Source organism: Canis lupus, chromosome 24 (assembly GCF_048164855.1).
Source record: "Canis lupus baileyi chromosome 24, mCanLup2.hap1, whole genome shotgun sequence".
NCBI lineage: Eukaryota > Metazoa > Chordata > Mammalia > Carnivora > Canidae > Canis > Canis lupus.
Window position 1 is genome coordinate 50,223,434 of NC_132861.1, and position 23,787 is coordinate 50,247,220.

At 37.5% G+C, this 23,787-nt stretch overlaps 1 protein-coding gene, 1 long non-coding RNA gene and 1 pseudogene across 7 annotated transcripts in view; 2 read left to right on the plus strand and 1 right to left on the minus strand.

The window, feature by feature from the left end:
* RBM44 (RNA binding motif protein 44) overlaps positions 1–18,752 on the plus strand; it is a 40,791-nt gene extending 22,039 nt beyond the window's left edge. For 3 of the 5 annotated variants that reach the window (XM_072796865.1, XM_072796867.1, XM_072796866.1), the window contains 7 exons: positions 194–322; positions 1,988–2,067; positions 2,174–2,247; positions 4,911–5,199; positions 8,692–8,837; positions 8,974–9,118; positions 17,743–18,752. In XM_072796865.1, coding sequence (XP_072652966.1) covers positions 194–322; positions 1,988–2,067; positions 2,174–2,247; positions 4,911–5,199; positions 8,692–8,837; positions 8,974–9,103 — 848 coding nt within the window. In that variant the 3' untranslated portion in view covers positions 9,104–9,118; positions 17,743–18,752. Of the gene's footprint in view, positions 1–193; positions 323–518; positions 661–1,987; positions 2,068–2,173; positions 2,248–4,910; positions 5,200–8,691; positions 8,838–8,973; positions 9,119–17,742 lie in introns of those variants that run through there. The other 2 variants (XR_012016829.1, XM_072796868.1) reach the window with 2 other exon arrangements.
* The window catches only part of LOC140616283 (uncharacterized), a 49,172-nt gene that overhangs the window by 20,922 nt on the left and 4,463 nt on the right, over positions 1–23,787 (minus strand). Inside the window, exon 3 of one of the 2 annotated variants that reach the window (XR_012016832.1) lies at positions 3,862–4,048. The exons of the other annotated variant lie outside the window; for it this stretch is intronic. This is a non-coding gene — a long non-coding RNA (uncharacterized lncRNA). Of the gene's footprint in view, positions 1–3,861; positions 4,049–23,787 lie in introns of those variants that run through there. 2 annotated transcript variants of the gene reach the window in all.
* On the plus strand, positions 13,711–17,251 carry LOC140616280 (TATA box-binding protein-associated factor RNA polymerase I subunit D pseudogene; annotated as a pseudogene).

Sequence of the window (23,787 nt, forward strand, 5' to 3'; positions counted from 1 at the left end):
TTTTTATTCAGGGAGTAGGAAAAAAAAACCCTTCTCAAAGAATCTTTATGCTTAGTTTATACTTGGCTGATATTTATTTTTACATAAAACTAGTAATTGTCATCATAGTGATTCATTCTGAGAAGCTTTTTAGATAACTTCTCACAGAGTAACATGGTACATAATTTACAGCTACTTCCGTTCAATTTCTCAGACTGCAAAAGTTACCGAGAAGTAAGTGAAGACTGGTTTGATGCTAAAGAAAACCTGACAGGACTTGATTTCTCAGGAATACAAGAAACTCAAATAGAAAAAGACAAAGGAGATCCAAAGTTTCCACAAGGTTGGTTCATAATAATTTACTAAGAAAATCCTATTCTAGATCATTTTGTGACCATCTTCTGTGTTATTCTTGAAACTGAACTGTTTTAATATTTTATTGTTGTGGCTTTCCTTTAAAATTACAAAACATGAGAAATTGGACAGAGGTCAATTTTTCTAGAGAGTAAATCAGTTTAAAATGTTCATTTCTCTTTCAGAAAACTAAAAGCTTAAACCCCAGATTTAGTTAGCAGTAGGGGTCCGTGACCTCTCTCGCCACTCCAGGCCACCCCAAGTGCTCCTCCCGGCACACTCTTCCTCTGAGCCCTCGATGGACATTCCCCAGGAGAGGGACATATGGTGAGCAGAACCAGCTCCCAGTGTCTGGCAGGCAGCCAGCACTTTCTGTCATGGGCACAAGGGATCCAAATGGTCTGCTTCCCCTTAACGATTTGGTCTATTTCAGGAATGTTTTCATCTTTAGTCTTTAATTGCTTATAATGGTTGGAATTTCCTCTAATATCTGTGATCATTGCCCTTCTATCATTTCTAAATATATGCTACCTTCCTTTCCTTTATTCCTGTATGCTTTCATTTTATTTTACATGATAGCAATGGTTATATTGGGCTTTTTTCTTGTGTAAATAATGCCTGCAGTAATGAGGGGCATTCAGGAGATGTTAGGCTATTATTATTGAGTGAAAAAAAACCAAAAATTACAACTATCCCATTAGTTTTTTTTAAGATTTTATTTATTTATTTATTCATGAGAGACACAGAGAGAGAGAGAGACAGATACACAGGGAGAGGGAGAAGCAGGCTCCACACGGGGAGTCCGATGTGGGACCCAATCCTGGGTCTCCAGGATCAGGCCCTGGGCTGAAGGCAGCGTCAAACCGCTAAGCCACTAGGGCTGCCCTCCATTATTATATACAAATAGAAAACCAATAAATTAAAACTACTTTAAGAATTCATTCAACAAATATTTATTGTGTACCAAGTATGAGTTTTGCCAGTAAATTGAAAGAGTCTCAATTCAGTGAATCCCTTTTGATTTCAGACCAAGTTCTCTTCAAAATGCACACCACGAAAATACATTCTGAGAATGGAAGAAACTGTATATGTAATCCTAATATTTGTGGTTCCCAAAAAGTGCTATGCAAATCCAGGTGTTTGTACCCCAGGTTTTGTACCCCACCCCTTTTTTTTCTAATGTGCCGTTGCCGTTAACAGGCTGTATACTTGCTGTTGCTGTTTTTCTGACTCAGAGGTTTTGTTGGTGTGATGTTTCCCCAGGACAGAAATGAATATACATAAGCCCCAGCCAGTGTTAACCTGGGGCAGTTTGGGTTCTCTCTGCATCCAGCATCTTGGATGCACTTCTGTGAACCAAAGACAAATAAAAGACACCTTCTTAGTTATGTTGTAATTGATTATCCTGACTCGATGTTATTGGCCCATTTTTGAACTACAAGAGACTTGATATTAACCAGTCCAAGCTTGTTATTTTGAAGATGATATGATTAAGGCCCTAAAAACTATACTCTAGGCTCTTGGTCTTCAGTCTAGTTCTGATATTCGGTAATAACTTTGTAAGAAGCCTTGTGATTTTTTTTTTAAATGGTCTTCACATTTCTTTTAAAACATTAAACAATAATGGTCGTATATTATATTTGTCTGCAAGCAGAAATGAAGAATATTGAACCTTTACGAAAAGATAAAGGGTATTTGATACATGTTGGTGGTCTCTGCTCTTCAGTATCTGAGGTATGCCAGGACTTATTTTCTGAATTTCATTCTAAAATCAATTAATTGTTCACATTTTGATATTTTTTATTTTTCTTCCTTTCACAAGCTTTTATTTTTCTTTTAGGCTGATTTAAGGTCTCATTTCCAGAAGTACCAAGTTTCTGAAATTTCAATTTATGATTCTTCTACTAATTATAGGTAGGTTTCCCAAATTCAGTAGGTGTGCTGTGTGCCAGGGGTTCTGTAGTGTACAGTAGCCACAGTGGTGATAAAGTCAAGGGCCATTTCCACAGAGCTTTCCCAGCCTGGTGGAACTCCTTCCTTGATTCCTATTCCCAATCAAATCTTCCGTTGTACTTTTTAATTTGCCATTAATGGGTTATTGATTTTCATGCACTTACTCCTGTTTCCTTACCATTTTGTAGGAGCAGTAGAGTTTCATTAAGAGAATGGGCTCTGTAGCTAGATGGCTTATGGCTTTGGGTTCTGTTCCGAGTTGCATCAGTAACTTGCTGAATAAATTTGGGCAAGTTACTTAACCTTTCCGTACCTTAGATTCTTCATTTGTAAATGAGGGTTATAATAGTACCTTCATCTCATTGCTGAGAGACAATTACTAGTTAATAAATCAATAGGAATAAAGCCAAGCATTTAATAGACACTCAGAAAATTGTATAGGTTTATTATTTTTAATTTTAATTACCTTTTAGTTGATGCTTTTGTTTTATACATCTATATACAGTCATTTCCAATTTGTATCATAATGCTTTCTGTTTTTTGACATTGCAGCAACATTTAAAATCATCAAATAATAGTGGTGATAACTTAATGGAAATGCCTTAACTATTTTATCACTAATGAGGATAGCTGTTTATTTTATATATAAAAGTCTTTACCAATTAAGAAAGGGTCTTATATGGGTGCCTGGGTGGCTCAGTCTGTTGGGTGTCTGACTTTTGAATTTGGCTCAGGTCATGATCTCAGGATTGTGAGATCGAGCCTGTGTCAGGATTTGTGCTGGGTGTGGAGCCTGCTTAAGATTTTCTCTCTCTCCCTTTCCTACTTCCACCCCCCACCTCATGCTTTCTCTCAAAAAAAAAAAAAAATGCTGTGATATTGCTTTGATCATATGCTTTTTTTTTTTTAAGATTTTATTTATTTATTCATGAGAGACAGAGAGAGAGAGAGACAGGCAGAGGGAGAAGCAGGCTCTATGCAGGGAGCCCAACGTGGGACTCGATCCTGGGTCTCCAGGGTCAGGCCCTGGGCTGAAGGCAGCACTAAACTGCTGAGCCACCCGAGCTGTCCCTGCTTTTTTTATTTGACCTATTGATGTGTTGTTAATACATCCCACTACGTTAAAGTAGTTTTGTAAGCCTTGGAAGTATTACTTGATGTGAAATACTCTTTTAGTATTTGTTGAATCCTTTTTTTAAAAAGATTTTATTTATTGGGGATCCCAGGGTGGCTCAGCAGTTTAGCGCCTGCCTTTGGCCCAGGGCGTGATCCTGGAGTCCCGTTTTATTTATTTATTCATGAGAGACGCAGAGAGAGAGGCAGAGACACAGGCAGAGGGAGAAGCAGGCTCCACACGGGGAGTCCAATGTGGGACTCGATCCTGGGACTCCAGGATCACGCCCTGGGCCAAAGGCAGGTGCTAAACTGCTGAGCCACCCAGGGATCCCATTAAATCCTTTAAAAAAAAAAAAAAAAAACTTGGTTTTTTTGTTTGTTTTATTTTTTGTTTTGTTTTACTATTTGAAGCATTATACAACCTGTGTGGAAGTTTAGAAAACACATTTTTTAAAAAGATTTTATTTACTTATTTTATTTAAATACTTATAAGTATTCATTTATAAGACACAGAGAGAGAGGCAGAGACAGGCAGAGGCAGAAGCAGGGTCCTCACAGGGAGCCCGATGTGGGACTCGATCCCAGGACCCCAGGATCATGACCTGAGCTGAAGGCAGACGCTCAAACACGAGCCACCCAGGAGCCCCTAGAAAACACATTTTAAAAGAAAAATACAGGAACTTACAAAAGTATATCCATAGTTGTGTCTTTTGAAAACAACTCAGTTTCAGATTTGATTTATCTCCTTCCACTGACACCTCTATGGCTGGTGATTTCAGAAGGATGACTCTTGCCTAACTTTCTCGGTCAGATGGTTATAATTCTGATTAGATTTTTCTGACTGCATTTTTGGTCCTATTTTTTCCACTACAAGGTCTTAAGGACATTATCTTACATATTCTGCCAAATGTTTTTAAAATTTGCCTTTCACATTTAAGCCTTTGATCCACCTCAGGGTTATGTTTTATATATGGAGATTAATTTTAAGTTTTTTAGAAAAAATAATCAATTATCCTAAGGCTAGTAATCTGTTACTCTGTCATATAGCAACTTTGCAAATGTTTTACATTAAATTTTAATGTGAAATTAATAGGAGAGAATTAACAAGAAATGCTGTCTTTTACTTACCATATTTGGGTTTTTTTAAAGATTTTATTTATTTGAAAAAGACAGAACAGAAACAGAGGTGGGGGGCAGAAGGAGGAGAAGAAACAGGCTCCCCGCTGAGCAGGGAGCTCGATGTGGGCTCGATCCCAGGACCCTGATATCATGACTTGAGCCAAAGTCAGACACTTAACCAGCTGAGCTACCCAAGGGCCTCTAATTTGTTTTTATTTAGTTATCCTAAATAATAAATATCCTTCCTAATCCCAAGGAAAGCATAGTAACCGTTTTATTTTTAGGGGCAGCTATTCTTGTAAAAGATATGTCTGTATCCAGTAGTTACAAAGTGAAGTGTGAGGCAATTTAGTCATTAACAACCTTTATTTTCTCCTTTTATATGTTAGATATGCATCCCTTGCTTTTAAAAAAAACATTGATGCAAAGATGGCCGTGAAAGAAATGAATGGGATAGAAATAAATGGAAAGTCAGTAAATGTGCGGCTTGTTAAAACTCCTGGAGAATATACATCACCACTTTCCTGCAAAAATGGAAATAGAGTTACTTGGAATAATCTGGAGAGAAACACCAACAAAGAAACTAACTCAGTCTCCTCTATTTCAAGATTGCCCAGAACTAGGCCAAGGCAGCTGGGATCTGAGCAAGACAATGAGTTTTTTCCTTTTGACCAGAAGGTTAGTTTTCTTGTTGGATCCCTTAAATGGTCTTTGTATAGGCCATACCGCAATAAGTAGGTTTGTAGAACAATAACTCCAGAATCAGGGATCTTGAAGTGGGAATGAGAATGTTAATCTGTATCGTTTCTAACCTTGAGTCCACCATAACCTGTTTTTTGTATGACTTAGTTGCTCTTTGGGGAGGGGGGTGAAATAGATCTTTGTGGGCCTGGTATAGACTATTTCTTTTTACCTTTAACTAGACTCTTTGCCAGTACTTTGCAGTCTTTTTTCCTCCTTTTCTTGGACACTATTCCTATGTAAGTAGTTAGTTACACTCTCCCATCATTTTTTTTCAAAGTTGATCCTTAATTCATAATCATTAAAACCATAAAATATAGTCATTTTATTATTATATGCCCTCAATTTTACCACATTGGAGTTTTATTTTATTTTTTTTAATTTTTATTTATTTATGATAGTCATACAGAGAGAGAGAGGCAGAGACACAGGCAGAGGGAGAAGCAGGCTCCATGCACCGGGAGCCCGATGCGGGATTCGATCCCGGGTCTCCAGGATCACGCCCTGGGCCAAAGGCAGGCGCTAAACCGCTGCGCCACCCAGGGATCCCCCTCATTGGGGTTTTAAACACTACATGGAAAATGATGAAGTTGCCCCCTTCACTCTTGTCTCCACTGCTCAGCAAAATGCCCAGGGTCCTAGAGGAATGCCACAAATTTTTTAAAAATTTACATAGAGTAAAATTCACTCCTTTTGGTATTTCTGAGTTTAGGCAATGCACATGGACGTGTAACTACCACCACAATCAGGATACAGCACGGTTCCATCATTCCATCATTCCAGAACGTTGTCTGGAATGTCTGTTTCCTGTTCTTACTTTACCTTTTCCAGAATGTCATATAAATGAATATTATGTAACCTTATTAGTCTGACAGCTTACTGCATTTGAGAGTAATCCATATTGTTTGGTAATAGCATTTCATTCCTGTTCATGTTTTGACCATTTTTATAGGGTTATGTTTTTTAGGTTTTTATTTAAATTCCAGTTAACATACAGCTAACTGGAATGGTTACAGTTAATGGTGATTCAATTCTTCCTTACATCAACTGGTACTCCTCACAACGAATGTGTCCTTTATCCCAATCCCCTGTCTAGCTCCTCACCTCCCCACTGGTAACCATCAGTTTGTTCTCTTTAGTTAAGAATCTGTTTCTTAATTTGTCTGTTTCTCTACCTTTTTCCCCCTTTGCTAATTTTTTTGTTTCTTAAATTCAACGTATGAGTGAAATCATGTGGTATGTTTTTCTCGGTCTTATTTCACTTACTGTTACACACTCTAGCTCTATCCATGTCATTTCAAATAGCAAGATTCCATTCTTTCTTATGGCTGAGTAATATTCCAGCATATATATATATCGGTATATATATATCTATACATATATGCATATATATATATCTATATACACACACACACACACACACACACACATATCTTCTTTCTCCATTCATCAATTCCAAAGGATGAGTAATATGATTTAAAAATGAGTAGAAGACATGAATAGACATTTTTCCAAAGATGACATCCAGATGGCCAACAGACATGTGAAAATATACCCAACATCACTTATCAGGGAAATGCAAATCAAAACCACAATGAGATACCACCTCACACATGTCGTAACGGCTAAAATCAACAACACAGCAAACAACAGATGTTGGCAAGGATGTGGAGAAAGAGGAGCCCTCTTACACTGTTGGTGGGAATGCAAGATGGTGCAGCCATTCTGGAAAAGACTATGGAGGTTTCTCAGTTAAAAATAGAAGTAACCTATCACCCAGCAAATTGCACTACTGAGTATTTACCCAAAGAATACAAAAATACTAATCCAAAGGGATACATAGACCTTGATTTTTATAGCAGCATTATTTACAATAGCCAGATTATGGCAACCACCCAAGTGTCCATCGATTGATGAATTGTTTATTATTAAGCTTTGAGAGGTTTTTAATGTTCTGAGTACACACACCTTTTATAAGATACATCCATGATTTGGGAATACTCTTTCTAACCTGTACTTAGTCTTTTCCTTCTAATACATCTTAAAAGAGTTTTTATTTTTATGAAATATAATTTATCAATCTTTTTACTTTTTAACTTGTGCTTTTAGTGTTGTATCTAAGAAATCATGGCAAAACGCATAGTCACAAAGATTTTGAGTTAATTTTTATTTAATGTATGAGCTATTAGCACTTTTCTTTTTTCAGCTTCTCAACATTTATTCATTACATTCATCTATTTAGAAAATATTTACTGTCTACAATGAAAAGCAGAGCCTGTCTCTGCTACCTACTCATTATGTGGCTGGGCAAATTACCTAATCTCTGCGTCTGAGCTTCCTCGTCTTATAATGGGAGTAAAAGTTCCTACTCCACAAATGTTGTGAGGTTTAAATGAGTTTGACACAGAAAAAAAACCTTAGAAGAGTGCCTGCCACAGAAAACGCACTCACCTAATGGTAGCTATTACTATGGTCTAGTAGTGATTTGGTTCTTTCTTGGAAATCTCATCCTTTCTGTGGTTTGAACTCACTTAAACTACTGGATCCCAAACTCGTATGTGTTCAACAGTTATTGCATGCCAATCGTATACATAAACATTCTGGGCACATTCTGGGAAAGCAGCACTGAACAACACAGCGTAGAACTCTGTGTTCTTGTATAGTGAAACCTACTAATGTTCTGATGGGAGAGAGACAGTAGTTCTGTATCTTGCCCAGTCTGTTCATCTAGACTTAAAGTCTCAGTTCTTCCTTTAGTTTTCACTTTTAAGGGATATATAGTGGTTTCATACCATTTATAGCCTACTTGCATGGTTAATGGTAATTAATTAACCATTTTAATTTTATCTGTTCAATTGGATTGTAAGATTCATAGGTGGAGGGGGTTCTGTTGTATATGACTAGTTTTCCTTCCATAATATGTAGTCCAGTTCTGGGCATATAGTTTGTATTGACTACATATTTAGTAAATAAAATTTAGAATATTTATAGTTACTATGTAAACTAGTGTTTCTCTGTCAGGTAAGAGAACTAAGCCTCCATGCTATAAGCCTAAGATATCCACTGTATGTAGTGAATTAACCCCTCTCCTGTGCACTGAGAATGGAACTAGTTATGTCCTATCTTTAGAGAAATTGAGAAAATAGTTAACACCTGTGTTCTGTGGTTCAGATAAGTAATTCCAGTTGAGAAAGGCTAATTTAGACATAGCTTCAAATATTTTGCCACTGTTAGAAAACATGTGTGACTTTTTTTTTAAATATGGCTCTGAACATGGCTCAAAAAAATCTACTTGGTATAAATAATCCCAAATCAAAGTAAATTTCGTAGGAACTTTTATTTTACCATTTGTAATTTTAAATTTTATTTTAATTAAGCCAAAGTATCTATTGGTCACTGATTTTAAGAAAACTTTAAATGTTTATTTAGGGTGTCAAGAAGAATTGTAAACAGATTGAATCAACTAAATTAATACCTGACCCACCTATTCAATTCATACCTCCAAATACACTGAATCTACGTAGCTTTACCAAAATCATGAAGAGACTGGCTGAACTACATCCAGAAGTTAGTAGGTAATGGCTGCAATTCTATTTTAAGTGGTTTTAATATTTTTATGTAAAAATATAGTTCGGTGTGATAACTTACCCATATTTAGAATGTGTTACTTTGGAAAGAACAAGTGCTTATGTGTGTTTTTCTCTCGTACAGAGAACATATTATAGATGCTCTTCAGGAAGTAAGAATAAATCATAAAGGTTTTCTGAATGGCTTATCTATTAATACTATTGTGGAAATGACTTCGTCTGTTTTGAAAAATTCTACTTCCAGTTTGGAATAAAGGAAGCAACAAGAGGTAAATCAAGTATATCTTTTATATTTAAATATTACTTTAAAATGTTAAGCTATTGATTTTTTCAAATAAAAAATAGTATTGAATTTAAGGTAACAAAATAAGTATAAAATTAAGACACAAACATACTGCATTAGTTAACTATTAATGCAAAACCATTTGCCCAAAACTTAATTGCTTAAATGACATTCATCATCCCAGAGTTTGCAGGTCAGGATTCAGGAGTGGCTTAGCCAGGTGGTTTTCCCTTAGGAACTCTTGTGATGTTGCAGTCAAGATGTTGCCTGGGCTGCAGCCATTAGAAGGCTTGGCTGAGACTGGAGGATGTGCTGCTAAGATGGCTGTTGGCCACACAGGCCTCCGTTGGGGCTGCTTAAGAGTCTTTACATTGTGGCAGCTGGCTTCCCCAGAGAGAGGGAACAATATGGAGGCTGCAGTGTCTCCATGACCTACTCACACTTCATGGTTTCTGTCACATTTTAGGTGTGAGTCATTGTATGCAATCCACACTCAAGGGGAAGGGAATTAATAAGCTCTACCTATTGCAGAAAGGTGTACCAACGAATTTGTGTATATATTTTTAATTATATGCACAAACATAGAATTCTTTGTTATAGTGAATGGAGATTTGTTTTCAGTTATTGCTATCTAGGTGGTTAAAGCCAACTTGCTATAGAGAACAGCTAGAAAAGCTGTATAAATGTAAAGAACATCTATTTAAACAAGGCACTGGAGAGCCATCCAGGTAATGATGAATTAGTGGGCCATGGGACAGAGATGAGTCTCAGGGAAATATGCCCAATATTTGGGACCACTTTTCCCCTGGTATTACTTGCAAGAGGGGTAGCTAGTTTAAGGAGTCCTTCTGATAGCACTGAAATGAGGGAGATGGGGCCTTGGTGAACTCTTAGCAATGGATTGGAACTCCAGCAGGTTGTACTCTAGTAGTAACTATGAACTAGAAACACATAGTTCCTCAGAGGGACTGTAACTCAGCATCAGAATTTATTGCCTGAGCTGGAGTGAAATGATCTACAGTTATTTCTGACATGCACCTAGCAGAAAAGAAAAATTATCTGGAATAAAGTAATATAATTTTAGGCTTCAAATTATTTTTACCAGCAATTTCACACATATTAGTTATTTTGTAAATAAGAGTGCACCATCAAAAATAACTAATACATGAAATGAGACCACATAAAGGAAAACTAGCATAAATGCTAGACAATAGAAACTGCCCACAGGGACTCCAGATATTTAAGTTATCAGACACTTAAAAGAATAAATCGATAGACTGTTTGCAAAAATGGCCATAATTACTCTCTTCCCTGCATTTGTGACCCTTTGCAATGTCATTTTGAATGCAATGTCATTTTGAAGCTCCTTTCATCAAGATGTAGAGTCTGTTTTCCCACCACTTGAATCTAGACTAGCGTTTTGATTCGCTTTGACAAGTTGTGCCATTTCCAAGTCTAGTCTTCAAGAGGACTTGATTACTCTGCTGTCTCTTGGAAATTTGCTGCAGCCACGTGAAGAAGCCCAGACAGTCTGTCAGAGGATAAAAGATTACATGGAGCATAGCCAAGGCATTCCAGCCTATAGCCAGCTGCTGGTAAACATGTGACGGAACCTGGCATAGATCAGGAGGTCAACCCACCCAACCTGGCAGCTGTCCATAGAGTCATGAGCAAGCCCAACCAAGATGAGAAAAATCCCCCATCTGCCAGCCTGTTGCTAAACTGGCAGAATTAGAAGCTTAAATAGATGGTCATTGTTTTAAGCTATGAAGTTTTGAAGATGACTTACTGCACAGCAAAAGCTAACTGATTCAGATGTATTATATTCAGGGGGACAGAAGACAAGATTGAGAATTTCAATATAGAACTGAAAATATTTTAAAAATGGAAATTCCATTAATGAAAAATAGAACAACTTAATAACTCAGTCAATAGGTTCTACAGCATTTTAGACAAATAGTTGGAAGTGAGAATTAGATAGGTCAGAAGAAACTATAGAATGAAGCACAGACATAGAAAAGGATAGAAAACAGAAGATGCGGAGTGAGAGGTATATGTGTGCAACTGAGTTTTAACAAAAAGAAGGGAAAGAAAATAGAACACAATTTAAAAAAAAAAAAGATGTCTGAAACATTTTTTAAGTGTTGAGAAACATCAAGCTGCAAAGTCAATAAAACCCTTTCAGATCCCAAGCAGGAAAAATAAAAAGACATCCAGTAGACACATATGAAATGTTGTATACCAAGAAAGCACATTGGAGAATCAATGCTCAATATTTTTATTGGGGGCTGGTAACATAGGACCCACTGTCTAGCGCATACCAAAGTTCCAGACTCTAAGAAGGAAAGCAACTGTTCAACATAAGCCATATTGTTCATACAGTACAGTGAGCCACTCTTACCACTTCTGGGATTGGTGGAAACCCTTCCAAAATCCAAGTTCCTAGACTCTAGTCAAGAGCTAGCATAGCAATCAGGTCTTTCTAAGGAGAGCAGTCCCAGCTCTGCTGTGTTAACTCTCCTCCTACACATATATCAGTTGATATCAGACTTTGGTAAGTAAAGGATGCATGTTGTAATCTTTGGGGCAATCCGTAAAAGAACAATCTTTTTTTTAAAGATTTTATTTATTTACTTGAGAGAGAGCACACACATGCTCAAGAGCAGGAGTGACAGAGGGGGAGGGAGAAGCAGACTCCCCAATGACTAAGTAGAGAACCCGATGTGGGGCTCAACTCCAGAACCCCAAGATCATGATCTGAGCTGAAGGCAGACACTTAACCGACTGAGCCACCCAGGTGCCCCTAAAAGAACAATTTTTAAAGCATACACAAAATGAAGTTGGAGCCTTAACCTACATACAGAAACTAATTCAAGATGGATCAAAGACCTAAACAGAGGAGCCAAAATTATAAAACTCTTAAAACAGAGGAAAAGCTTCACAACACTGGATTTAGCAATGATTTCTTGGATATGAAAAGATAGATAAATTAGACTTCATCAAAATTAAAAATGTGCATCCAAGGACACTCTCAACAGAGGCAGCTCACAGAATGAGAGGAAGTACTGATAAGGGTCAATATCCAAAATATATAAAGAATATCTACAACTCAGCAACAATTTGAAAAGCCATAATTTTTAAATGGGAAAAAGATTTGAATAGATATTTCTCCAAAAAGATAAGCAAATAGCCAATAAGCACATAAAAATATGCTCACTATCACTCGTCATTAGGAAAATGCTATCAAAACCACAACAACACAGCACTTTGCATCCATTAGGATGGTTATTACCAGAAAACAAAAACAAAACTCACCCCCAAAACAAAAAACCCTGAACAGAAAATGACAAGTGATAGTGAAGAAACTTCATGCATTGCTGGTGGGAATACCACCACTACTATGGAAGATAGTAAGGCAGTTCCTCAAAACATTAAACATAGAATTACCGTATGATCCAGCAGTTCCACTTCTGGGTAGCTGAAAGAACTGAAAGCAGGGATACAAACAGGTAATTTGTAGACTCGTGTTCAAAGCAGCATTATTCATAAGAACTAAAAAAGGTGGGAGCAGTCCAAACATCCATCAGTGGATGACTAGACAAAGTGTGATATATACATACCATGGAATATTATTCAGCCTTGATGGAAATGAAATTCTGACCCATGGAGCAACATAGATGAACTTTGAAGACTGAGAGAGGTGAAATAAGCCAGTCATAAAAGCACAAATATTGCATGAAACCACTTCTACAAGGGACCTGGAGTAGTCAAATTCATAGAGAGAAAAGTAGAATGGTGATCACTGGGCTGGTGGAGGGGGAGAATGGTGTTCCTGTTTAATGGTAAGAGTTTCTGTTTAGGAAGCTGGAAGAGTTCTGGAGATCGATGATGGTGATGATTGCCAAACAGTCTGAATATACTTAATGCCAAAGAACTGTACACTTAAAAATGGTTGATTTTATGTTATGTATATTTTAGCCACAATATTTAAAAACTTACAATACCAATGCTAACATAGGGGGTATGGATTAATAAAAGTGTTTTTTAATCTACAAAAGTATGTAATAAAGGAGAGTGAAAAGAACACATTAGAATAGGCAGAGCAAATAGGAAGCACTGAGTAAGATGATGAAAGCCCAGTTATGTCAATTTTTAAATATGAATGTGTGAATGAACAAAAAATTTTTATGAAAGACTCATATGAGTCTTATGAAAGACTCATAAGACAATCTTATGAAAGATTGCCAGATTGGATTTTTAAAAACCAACTATAGAATATCTCCAGAAACACGTCTTAAAAATATTAGGCTATCAAAACATAAAAGGATGGAAGGATGCCTGGGGGCTCAGTTGGTGAAGCATCTCCCTTTGGCTCAGCTCATGATCCCAGGGTTCTGGGATGGAATCCTATGGGGCTCCCTGCTCAGTGGGGAGCCTGGTACTCCCTCTTCCTCTGCCCCTTCCCTGCTTGTGCTTTCTCTTTCTCTCTCTCTCTCTCTCTCTCTCTCTCTATCTCAAGTAAATAAATCTTAAAAGAAGAAGATAAAAGGATGGAAAAAGAACCATGGTATATTAATGTATTAGACAAAGTAGACTCTAAAGCAGTAAAATTACTGAAGAAATATTTAATTTACCAAGAATAACAGTTTGAAATTTGTGTGCATCTGGTAAAACATCGTGACGTATATAAAACAGATATTTCCAGAACTATCAGGAGAAATTGCCAAGTTTACAATTATAATGGGAAATTTTAACATACCTCTCTGGTAGAAGAAGCCCCCCCCCCCAAAAAAAACAGGGATAATATAAATGATTTGAACAATCCAAATAACCATCTTGACTTTCTGGACATCATATAGAATGTAAGGCACATCACAACTGCAACGTTAAGTCTCTTCAGGTCATCTGAAATGTTTACAGAGTTTGGCCATATGCTAGACTGTAATGTAAGTCTCAATAAACACTAAAGGATTGAAAAATCCTTTGTTGTCTGCTTACAATTTAAATAACGTAGGAATCCTTTCCTTCCGCGGGGTTGTTGAGAACTCTGAAGCAAACAAGTGGTGAATACAATGTGGAGAGGACTTGGGGGAGAATAAGTAACGAATTTTCCCAACCTATAATGGCATCTAATTCAGCTGTAGAAATTGACAATGAAAGTGATAATTCTTCTGGTAGCAGCTTGTTTAAGACTCAGTGTGTCCCTTACTCACCAAAACAGGGGCAAAGAAACCCTATTAAAAAGTTTGTTCGAAAAAAAAAAAAAAGTTTGTTCGTTCATCTGGAGGTGTTGAAGCAAGGGATTCATCTAGTGACTCCTCTTTTGAACCAAGACCCCTGACTTTAAAAGCTATTTTTGAAAGATTCAAAAAAAAGGAACGTAAAAAGAGGAAATATAAGCCAAAAGAAAGACCAAGGGGAAGACCAGAAGGAAGAAAAACCACTAGATGCTCCTGAATAAATAAGAAACAAGTTAAAGACAAAGGATCTGGGTTCCCATTTTTAGAATCTGAGAATGTAAAAACGCCATTACCATGGAGAAAGATTTTAAGCTTTGAGCAAGCGGTGGCAAGAGGATTTTTCAACTACCTTGAAAAATTGAAGTATGAATACTATCTCAAGGAATCCTTGAAACAAATGAATGTTGGTGAAGATTTAGAAAGGGAAGATTTTGACAGTCGTAGATACAAATACTTGGATGATGATGGATCTCTCTCTCCTATTGAAGAGTCAGAAACAGTGGAAGAGGCTGCAACAACTCTTGAACATGATGATGGATGTGATATCAAATTGGTGGACAATAATGAATCCATAGTAAGTTCTGAAATACCAAAGAAAATGAATCTGTATTTACGACAAGAGGACTATACTGAAGAAGCTGCGTCTAAAAAGAGAGCATAAAAATCCAAAAACATGGGACAGAGGATAGAATGGTCTGAAAAGGAAGAGATAGGAATATGAATATTAAGGCTTTTCACTTGAAAACAGTGTCTGGACTTAAAGGGCTCTAAAGAAATTGGACCTCAAAGATTACAGTGGGGAGTTTTTGAAGTATGTCCATATTCAAGTGGAGATCCAAGAAGACCTCTGGACAGTGACAGCTGTGGATTGAACAAAAGTTTGTTTTAAAAGTGCTATTTTGAAGATCATCACTCTGGCTTTGGTGGAACTATGGTGATTGGCGGCAGAAGGAATTACATGTCAAATATCTTAAATAAAAATTTTATTAACTTTGTCAAATATCTTAAATAAAAATTTTATTAACTTTGTCAAATATCTTAAATAAAAATTTATTTATTAAATAAATTAAATAAATAAATAAATAAATAAATAAATAAATAAATAAATAACCTAGGAATCAGCCGAAGAAAGATAAATAGGGAATCACTATGTTTGGCAATAAATGTCTAAATAACCAGTGAGTGGAAGAAAAAAAATCACATAATGAAAACTAGAACATAGATTTTAGTTAAAGGATGATAATGAAAATCCACACCAAAACCTGAGGGATGCTCTTAGAGCTTGGTAACTTGACATGGATAGCCTTAAATTCCTGTGTCATAAAAATGACACAAAATTCATGAGCAGAGTCTGTTATTCAAGAGGTTAGAAAAAAAAAAAGTAATAGCCCCAAGGAAGTACAAGAAGTATGACAGCTACTGAAGTAAGAACAAATATACAGTAAGGATGAATAAACCCAAAAGTTGATTGTTGAAGAAATATAATAAAGTTGACAGACCCCTGATGAAACTGATAAAGCAAAAAATGTAAGAACAAGGTAAAGAATATTTTTCACAAAAGAAATATCACTACATATCTTACAGTCATGGAAGAGATGAGAGGACAATTGTGAATGACTTTATAATATATTCAAATTTTTATGAAGTGGGCAACTTCCTAGGAAGATTCAATTTAACAAAAAAGTATAGAAAAGTTTTACTAGTCTTGTATTTATTAAAGAAATTGAATCAAATAAAACTCTTCCCACAAAATAAAATTCAGGCTCAGATGGCTATATGGCTATATTAATGAATTCCTCAAACATTTAAGGAAGAAGAAATATCAGTCTTAAGGTTGTCAGAGAAATCCGTATAGTCATGATACCAAAACCAGACCAACATTACAAGAATAGAAAATTATAGAACAATTTCATGAATGTGGATGCAGAAATTCTTTTAAAAATATTAGACTGAATCCAACAATTTTTAAGAATACTACTACTTTATGGCCAAGCTGACTTTATTTCAGGAATGGAAGTTTCCTTTAACATTTGAAAATCAGTGTAACTTGCCCTGTGAAGAGAACAATGGAGGAAAATTACCTTATTTCAGTAGATGAAGAAATTGTTGATAAAATTCACCATCTATACGTGACCAAATTCTGAACAAGCAAGAAACAAAATGTCAAATCTTTTCTTCTCATGAGAACTCTCAGGGCCTTGAGACTTCATTTTACATGCAAACTAACAAGTTCGCTTGCCATAGTTTCATTAATGCTGGCAAAAGACATGAGCCTCCTGGGACAGAGACAGAGGAGTTCTTTCCCTGCAGCAGTAGCAGTAGGCAACCCAGTGAGGACCAGGTGATGCCACACATACAGCGGTTATGTTACAGGAAGAACTGCAAGCTTAGGGAACCCAAATATTTTAGTATGGGCTGCAGGCAAACCGGCCAGGCCTTCGCCATGGAGGGAGATATCTGTATTATACTGGACATCTTTGTTTTCAAAATAATAAATTTCATGTAGTAGGAATTCATGAATAAACCAGTTCGTGAGTCTATCTGTATGATACTAGCTGAGATACTTCATAGGGAATAGAACAGATTTTTTTTTTTTTGTTCACGACATTGCCACATTTTTACCACGACGATACCCGGTTTTCTCTGTTGAAACAGTCTGAATAGTTCTCTGTGGATATGATATCTGGTGGCCTGTTTGTTTTGATGCAGTAGTGTTTAGTGATACACTTCGTCAAGGGATAGAATTTAAATGAGTATTTTTGATATTCGTAAACATGAAAAATAAGTTAAATGTCGATTGGTTTAGTAGCAGAGTGCCCTGATAAGTAACTACAGTAGTCCCTCCCTGCTTCTCTTCCGGGGATACCTTCCAAGATCCCCGGTGGGTGCCTGAAACCACAGATTGTACCAAACCCTACATGTATGCTGTGCTTTTTCCTGTACACACAAACCTGTGATAGTTTAATCCGCAAAGTAGGCACAGTAAGAGAGTAACAACAACCACCAATAAAAACAGTTACAACAACATAGTGTAATAAAGGTCATGTGAATGTGGTGTGTCTCTGAAATCACACTGTGCCTAGCCTCCTTGTGGTGGTGTGTGATGGTAAAATGCCCCCGTGATGAGACAAGATGAGGGAGATAGGTGACGTGGCGGTAGGTGACCACTGAATGACCTCCTGACAGGACCTGAGACGGAAGGTCGTCTGCTTCTGCTCCTGGGCCCTGGTGGACCTCGGGTGATGAAGCCTCGGGAAGTAAGAGTGCAGAGAAGGGGGGACTTCTATAGATCTTTCTGTGGAATATTGGAGTTAGTATAATCAATATGTTTTATGATTGATTTCTCCTTTCTTTTTCTTGATCTATATAGACTTTCCTTGGAAAGGACGAGTTCCCTCCTACAGAGAATGTTCTGCAACACTTAGGAAAAAGTTGTGGTAATAGCAAGGTGATGTGATTAAATAGGCTTATCAATAAGTGGATTTAGCTGCAGATATTCTACTTTATAGCCGCCTCTTCACATCTAGCAGCCGTTGTTTCTACATTATAACAATCTTCTCTATATTAAAAAGATAATTTTAATGTTTATGAGCTTCATATTTCAGACTTATTATTTAGAGACTTCAAGCTGCATATTTTGGATTAGAGAAAATGGTCGTGTCTGTTTTTAAAATTAGTGACCAAGAGAAGGTTTATTGTTCGAGTCCATGAAATAATTTCTGCACATGAAGAATATAATTTACCTGAACCTCTTTGTTTCAGTTTTCAGTTGTCTTAAGACTCTTAGATTGGACCACAGGATAACATAAATAAACAATTTGATTTCATAGACACATAATATCTTGGAATGTGTATATTTTTAAACTTCCAAGATAATTAAAGTAATGCTGTGATATATATTTTTTTGTTTTGTTTTGTTTTGTTTTTTTATGCTGTGATATATTTAAAGCATTTTTTACTTCAGTATAAAACATTTGGATGTATTTTCCCTATTTTCACTAGGAAGAGGAACCCTTCTGTGCTTTGGTAAAGCACTTAAATTTAAATAGTCACCACGTTGCTTATTTTTGTTTTGTACCAAGCTCTGCTTTGGTAGGTTAAAGTGTAAATAACAACAATTTTCCAAGACTAATTGTATGTCCTATAAATTTCTTTAATGGTTTACTTTTTTTTTTTTTTAATGGTTTACTTTTTAAAAGTCACATACTGTTTAAAGTTGCAGCTTTACCAATATTAAGATGAACATTTAAATATGTGTTTTCTTCAACTGTTTAAAATGTTGAAAGCATTCAGGAGTTGGTATCGCTTGATTAAAAGTTACTCCTCATTTAACATTTATATTTGATGTATTTGCATTTAATAAAGGCAGAATTTATAGTACCATTGTAAATGTAATACCTTCTGCAGGTTTGATGGCATTTCCAAGTGTGAATGAGCCTCCGGGTGTTTATGTGGAATACCCGTGGATGGGAAGGCTAACCAGCAAACTACTGGATATCAAAAGTTTCTTCCTTTAAGGGACTTTGGGTTTTTATTTCATAGATTACTTTATCACCAGGTATTGGCAGAATCACCCTACATGTCTGCCAGGAATTGGGTTCCAGGATACAAAAGAATAATTTGAAAGGGTTCTTAAATGAGACTTGAGAATCATTGCTTTTGGCCAGATATCAAATTAATAGAATCCGAGAATTGTGGAGATTGTTTCCCATATGTTAAGTTGTATGGTTATTCGTGTTAAAAGGCTGCATTCGGAGTTAAGGTTGAATCAAGTTGAAATAGGGACTAGACCTCATTTTCAACATGCTGGCAACAGTAAGGAGTGTACTCCTAGTCATCTGTTTCCAAACAGCCCTGCTGAAGCGGAATCCCCTTTTAGAATACAAAGAGACCAAGTTACTGCATTCAATTTGGAGGAAAATATAGAAGGGATCATTTGAGATTATAATTTTCAGGGTTTTTAAAAAAATAAATATGTCCTGTTCAAAGACTAAAGGGAAAGCTCAGATGACATTTATAGATCAAAAAGTTATGACCAGTAACTGATGACTGTTGTGAAGCCTCCCAAAGTAAATGTAACAACTGGAGTCACTGGTGCATCTTTTGGAACAACAAGTGAAAAATCAATATTTATCTTACTTGCTAAAATCTCTAATTTGACATTAGTTAATTATGTAAAACTCTTGTAGAATTCAAAAGACTGTTTAAATTGCCCAAGTTTTCAAAGATCTCAAACTAGCCAAGTTTCAGATAATTTTGGCATTCTTGTATTATTGGTCAGAATCACTTTTCTTTCAGACTGTGGTAATTGGGATGACCAAGAGTGCTTTAGCTATGTCAACTAGAATATACAAATAATTATGTTTGGAGACCATCAGAGGCCTGGAATGTTGCAGATGCCCTAGGATTATCACCAGAACCTCCCAGTGGGCTGTCTGACGCCAGTGTCGATTCTGGTCAAGGAAGATGATGTGTGTAAGTGAGAAGCCCAGTATAATCAGTAGTTTCTTTTTAAAGGAATAGTTCTCCAGCCAGGGTTCTATGTCTATTAATTTTGCGGCTTTTTCACTGTTATATCATTGTTACTTATCAGGTATTTACCTGGCACATAAAATGCTTAATAAGTATTAGTTCCTGTGGTCAGCAGAGTAGTGAGCCCCAAGGCTGTCCTGTCCTCATCCCCCAAAACATGTGAATGTGCCACTTGGCAAAGGGAATTAGGATTGCAGAAGTAAGTAAGATTGCTAAACAGCTGACCTGGAAGATGATCCTGGGTCATCTTGGTGGGCAAAAGAGAAAATCAGGGAAATAGCCTTTCTAGAAGCATCTTTACCTGCTCTTGCTGGCTTTGAAGATGGATAAAGGGAGCCAGGAGCCAAGGAAGGAGGGTAGCCTCTAGAAGCTGGAGAAAGCAAGGAAACAGGTTGTTCCCTAGAGCCACCAGAAGGAATGTAGCCCTCCCTGCTGACATCTTGATTTTAGCCTAGTGAGACCTATGTCGGACCTCAGATCTCCAGAAGAATAAGATAATAAATTTGTTTGAATCACCAAATCTGTGGTAATGTGTTGTATCAGCAATAGGAAGCCAATACGGCTGTAATTGTCACCTCTAGAAAACTGTCAGGAACTGTGTAAGATTGCTTTCAGGTTCCATGTGTCTTTGCCTAAGTTTTTACTATTGGAGGGAAAGCAGTTGTGCGTGAGCTGTGAGTGCTATAAAACTCCTCAGCTGCTATTATTTATGTAGAACTTATATCTTAGTAACAGCATGAAGTTAGGGCTGATAGTAACAGTCTCCCGACACCAGAGAATCTCGTTATTGTACAATGAGTGCCATAAATGACTTTGCATTCATTGCCAGGAAGCTGAAAGCCTCATAGTGAACTGTTTAAGAATGCAGGCCCTGAAGCCAGGTTTCCTGGGTTCAGATTCCTGCCCCAACTCCATTAGCTGTTTAGCCTTGATCAAGGGAAGTAATCTCCCTGTGCCTCGGTTGTCTGGTGTGTAAAATGGAGGTGAGTGTCTTCCCCCGTAGGGATGGCGCAAAGTGAAACACAGTCCTTGTTACAATAAAACAAGCATTCAGTCGGTGTGCTGCTGATGGTGATGCTGTCAGCTAGTGGGGTGCTATGGTGCTGCTTTTTGTGTAGTAGCTTTACTCTGGCTTTGCTGTATCTCCTGCTGCTTTATTTTCATTTTGCTTTCTTGATTTATGTTTATTCTCTTCTATGAGCATCTGTAACCTGCCTCAATATGTCTTAGGATGAAGCAGGCCATAAGTTAGCATATTAGTGAGAGGATACTCCACTACAAATCATAAAAATACAAGTCTATCACAAAAGCAAAAAAAGAAAAAAGAAAATCAGCTTATAATTGACAACTCCAGGAATGAATTCAGGCGTGGCTGGATCTAGAGGCCTCTTCCTTCATACCTCTCTCTCTCTATCACACACACAATCTTGAAATAATTAAGAATGGTTGTAGCGTTCACCAAGAACTTCTGGGAAACAGGCACATGGGCAGTGCTCAGAATGAGTATTTGGTAAACAGCTGTTTGACTTTTTATCAGCACTTAGACTTACAGAGAAGTCGTGGAAATAGTACAGAGTTCACATGTGCCCTTCATTGAGCTTCCTCTGGGTTAACAATTTATTAACCATAGCAAAATTATCAAAACCAGGACATTAACATTGGCCCAACGTTCCTGACACAGATCTTACTCAGATTTCACGAGCGTTTGCCCCTCGTGTTCTTTTTCTGCTTCAGGACCCAATCCAGTATTCCACGTTGCATTCTGATGTTTCCTGTATCCTTTCTAGTCTATATCAGTTCCTAAGTTTTTTCTTGTCTTTCATGGCCTTGATGCTTTTGATGACTGTTGACTGGCTACTTGGTAGAATGCCTCTTGATTACAGTTAACCAGCTGTTTTCTCCTGACTCGACTGAGGTGATGCATTTTTTGAAGAGTACCACGGAAGTGCTGTGTCATCAGAATCTCGTGTGGGGGTACCTGATAGGTCTACAGGTCATGTCCTTCACTTGGTAGTGGTGGCCTCGGCTGCGTTTCTCCACTGTGAAGTCACCAAGTTTCCTTTGCCGCTGAGGGAGATCTTTGATAGTATGAAAACCCCTGTTTCTCCTAAAACTTTTGTTCACTGGTTTTAGCATCCATCAGCAGAGCCTGCCTGAAATGAACAGTCTCGTGGTGTTTGTCTCATGGTTGTGTATGTCTTTCATTCCATTTATGTTTATACTCAGAATTTACCTGTAAGGAAAAGCTGTCCTTCTACACCATTTATTTAGTTAAATATTTATATCCATGTGAACTCACTGATGTTTACTTGGTCTGTGAGTTAAAGTACAATACTGTCATCTCTTACTTCATTACTCAGATTATTCCATAAGGAATTGGGAGCCGTCGGCCCTTAGAGATGAGCTTTGTTAGGTTGGGTTCTGTCTCTCTGAAAACCGCCATCCTTTCTCAAGAGTTTGGCACCACAGGACATGTTAGGCTCACCTTGTATTGTCCTGCCCTGGAATCAGCCTCTTCTCCAACACACTCCACCTTCTTTTACTGGAGAATGCTATACAGAAGCCAAGATCGGGTCAGCACGGGTGCTCACTGCTGTCGGAGTTGGCCTCAGGCCCTGTCTGCAGACAGAGCCAGGAAATGGGCGTATCTGTGAGTCCATGCACACAGACTCACCTCGATGTGCTCATTCCTGGTATACACCTGAAGGCATCACAGCATTTCCAGACCACGGCCCTGTGAGAAGTACAGCATTTGCATACAGTGTCTTTAGCCTCACATTGCACAATGAAAATATTGACTTTTCTAAATTTACTCAGGTGCGTTTCTTATTCCTGATCCCCTCCAGTGTGTGGTTATGTTATGCATTTGTAATAGCGTCTCACAGAGGGTGGTGGGTCCTCAGTTCATGTGTGTGAAATCTTACCTCATTTTCTGCGGTAGCTCTGGATAGATTGACTTTTCTCTTATCAATGTATATGGTATAGGGATATTTGGAAAATTGTTTTTATTTCTTGGACTGTTTTATGGACATTACGATTTAATCTTAGGGCCTTCGCCAGCCTCCCTCTCTTGCCCCCCACCCCCCTGTTCTCAAGCTCCATTGGCTCACTGAGGGCGGATGAGGTGCAAGAGATCACACACTGGCATTTGGTGACTTTCCTCTAAGTTATTTTGCAGCTCTAAAATTCTCCGAGTGATGCTGCCAACGGAGTTTTTACGCAGAATTTACTTTTCACTTGTTTTTTGTTTGTTTTTGGGGAGAGCATTTTGGGAAATCAGAAACTATGCAAGCACTTCTCAGCCACTTCCAAGTCCCAAGTGTTGGGGTTTTACCAGCAGGATTTCCTTGGGAGATTTGAAAAACTAAAGCTTGATGAAGCTAAGTGCTCCTGAGATACAGCTGTTTTTGTTTAATGCCTTACAATCGTACTACGCAAACAAATCCCAGAACTCAGTTGTTACTGCTTACAAACGTAACATTGGAACCACTCATTCATCACTGATGACTAAAACCTAACCACTAAAAGGCTAGGCTAGTGGTGAGGACACCAGCAAAATCTTCCCTTGTTTTTATCAGCAAATCATTTAAAAACTCTACAGAACTTTTGTTGGTTTTTCTCTTCCAGTACTTAACGCTGCCGCTCCATCCCCGTGTGGTTGGCCCTGTTTCCCCTGAGAACTCTCCTGGCATCTGAATCTGTTCCTCGGTGTGTAATGTGCTTGTCTGGCTGCTTCTAAGATTTTTTCTTTATTACTGATGTCGAGCACCTCGGTTGTGATGTGCCTTGGTGTATTTTCTTCTCCATGATTCTTGTGCTTGCGGTCCATCCATGTCCTTGGATGTGTAGGTTCACAGAACAGCTTCCACCGAGTAGTTCACGT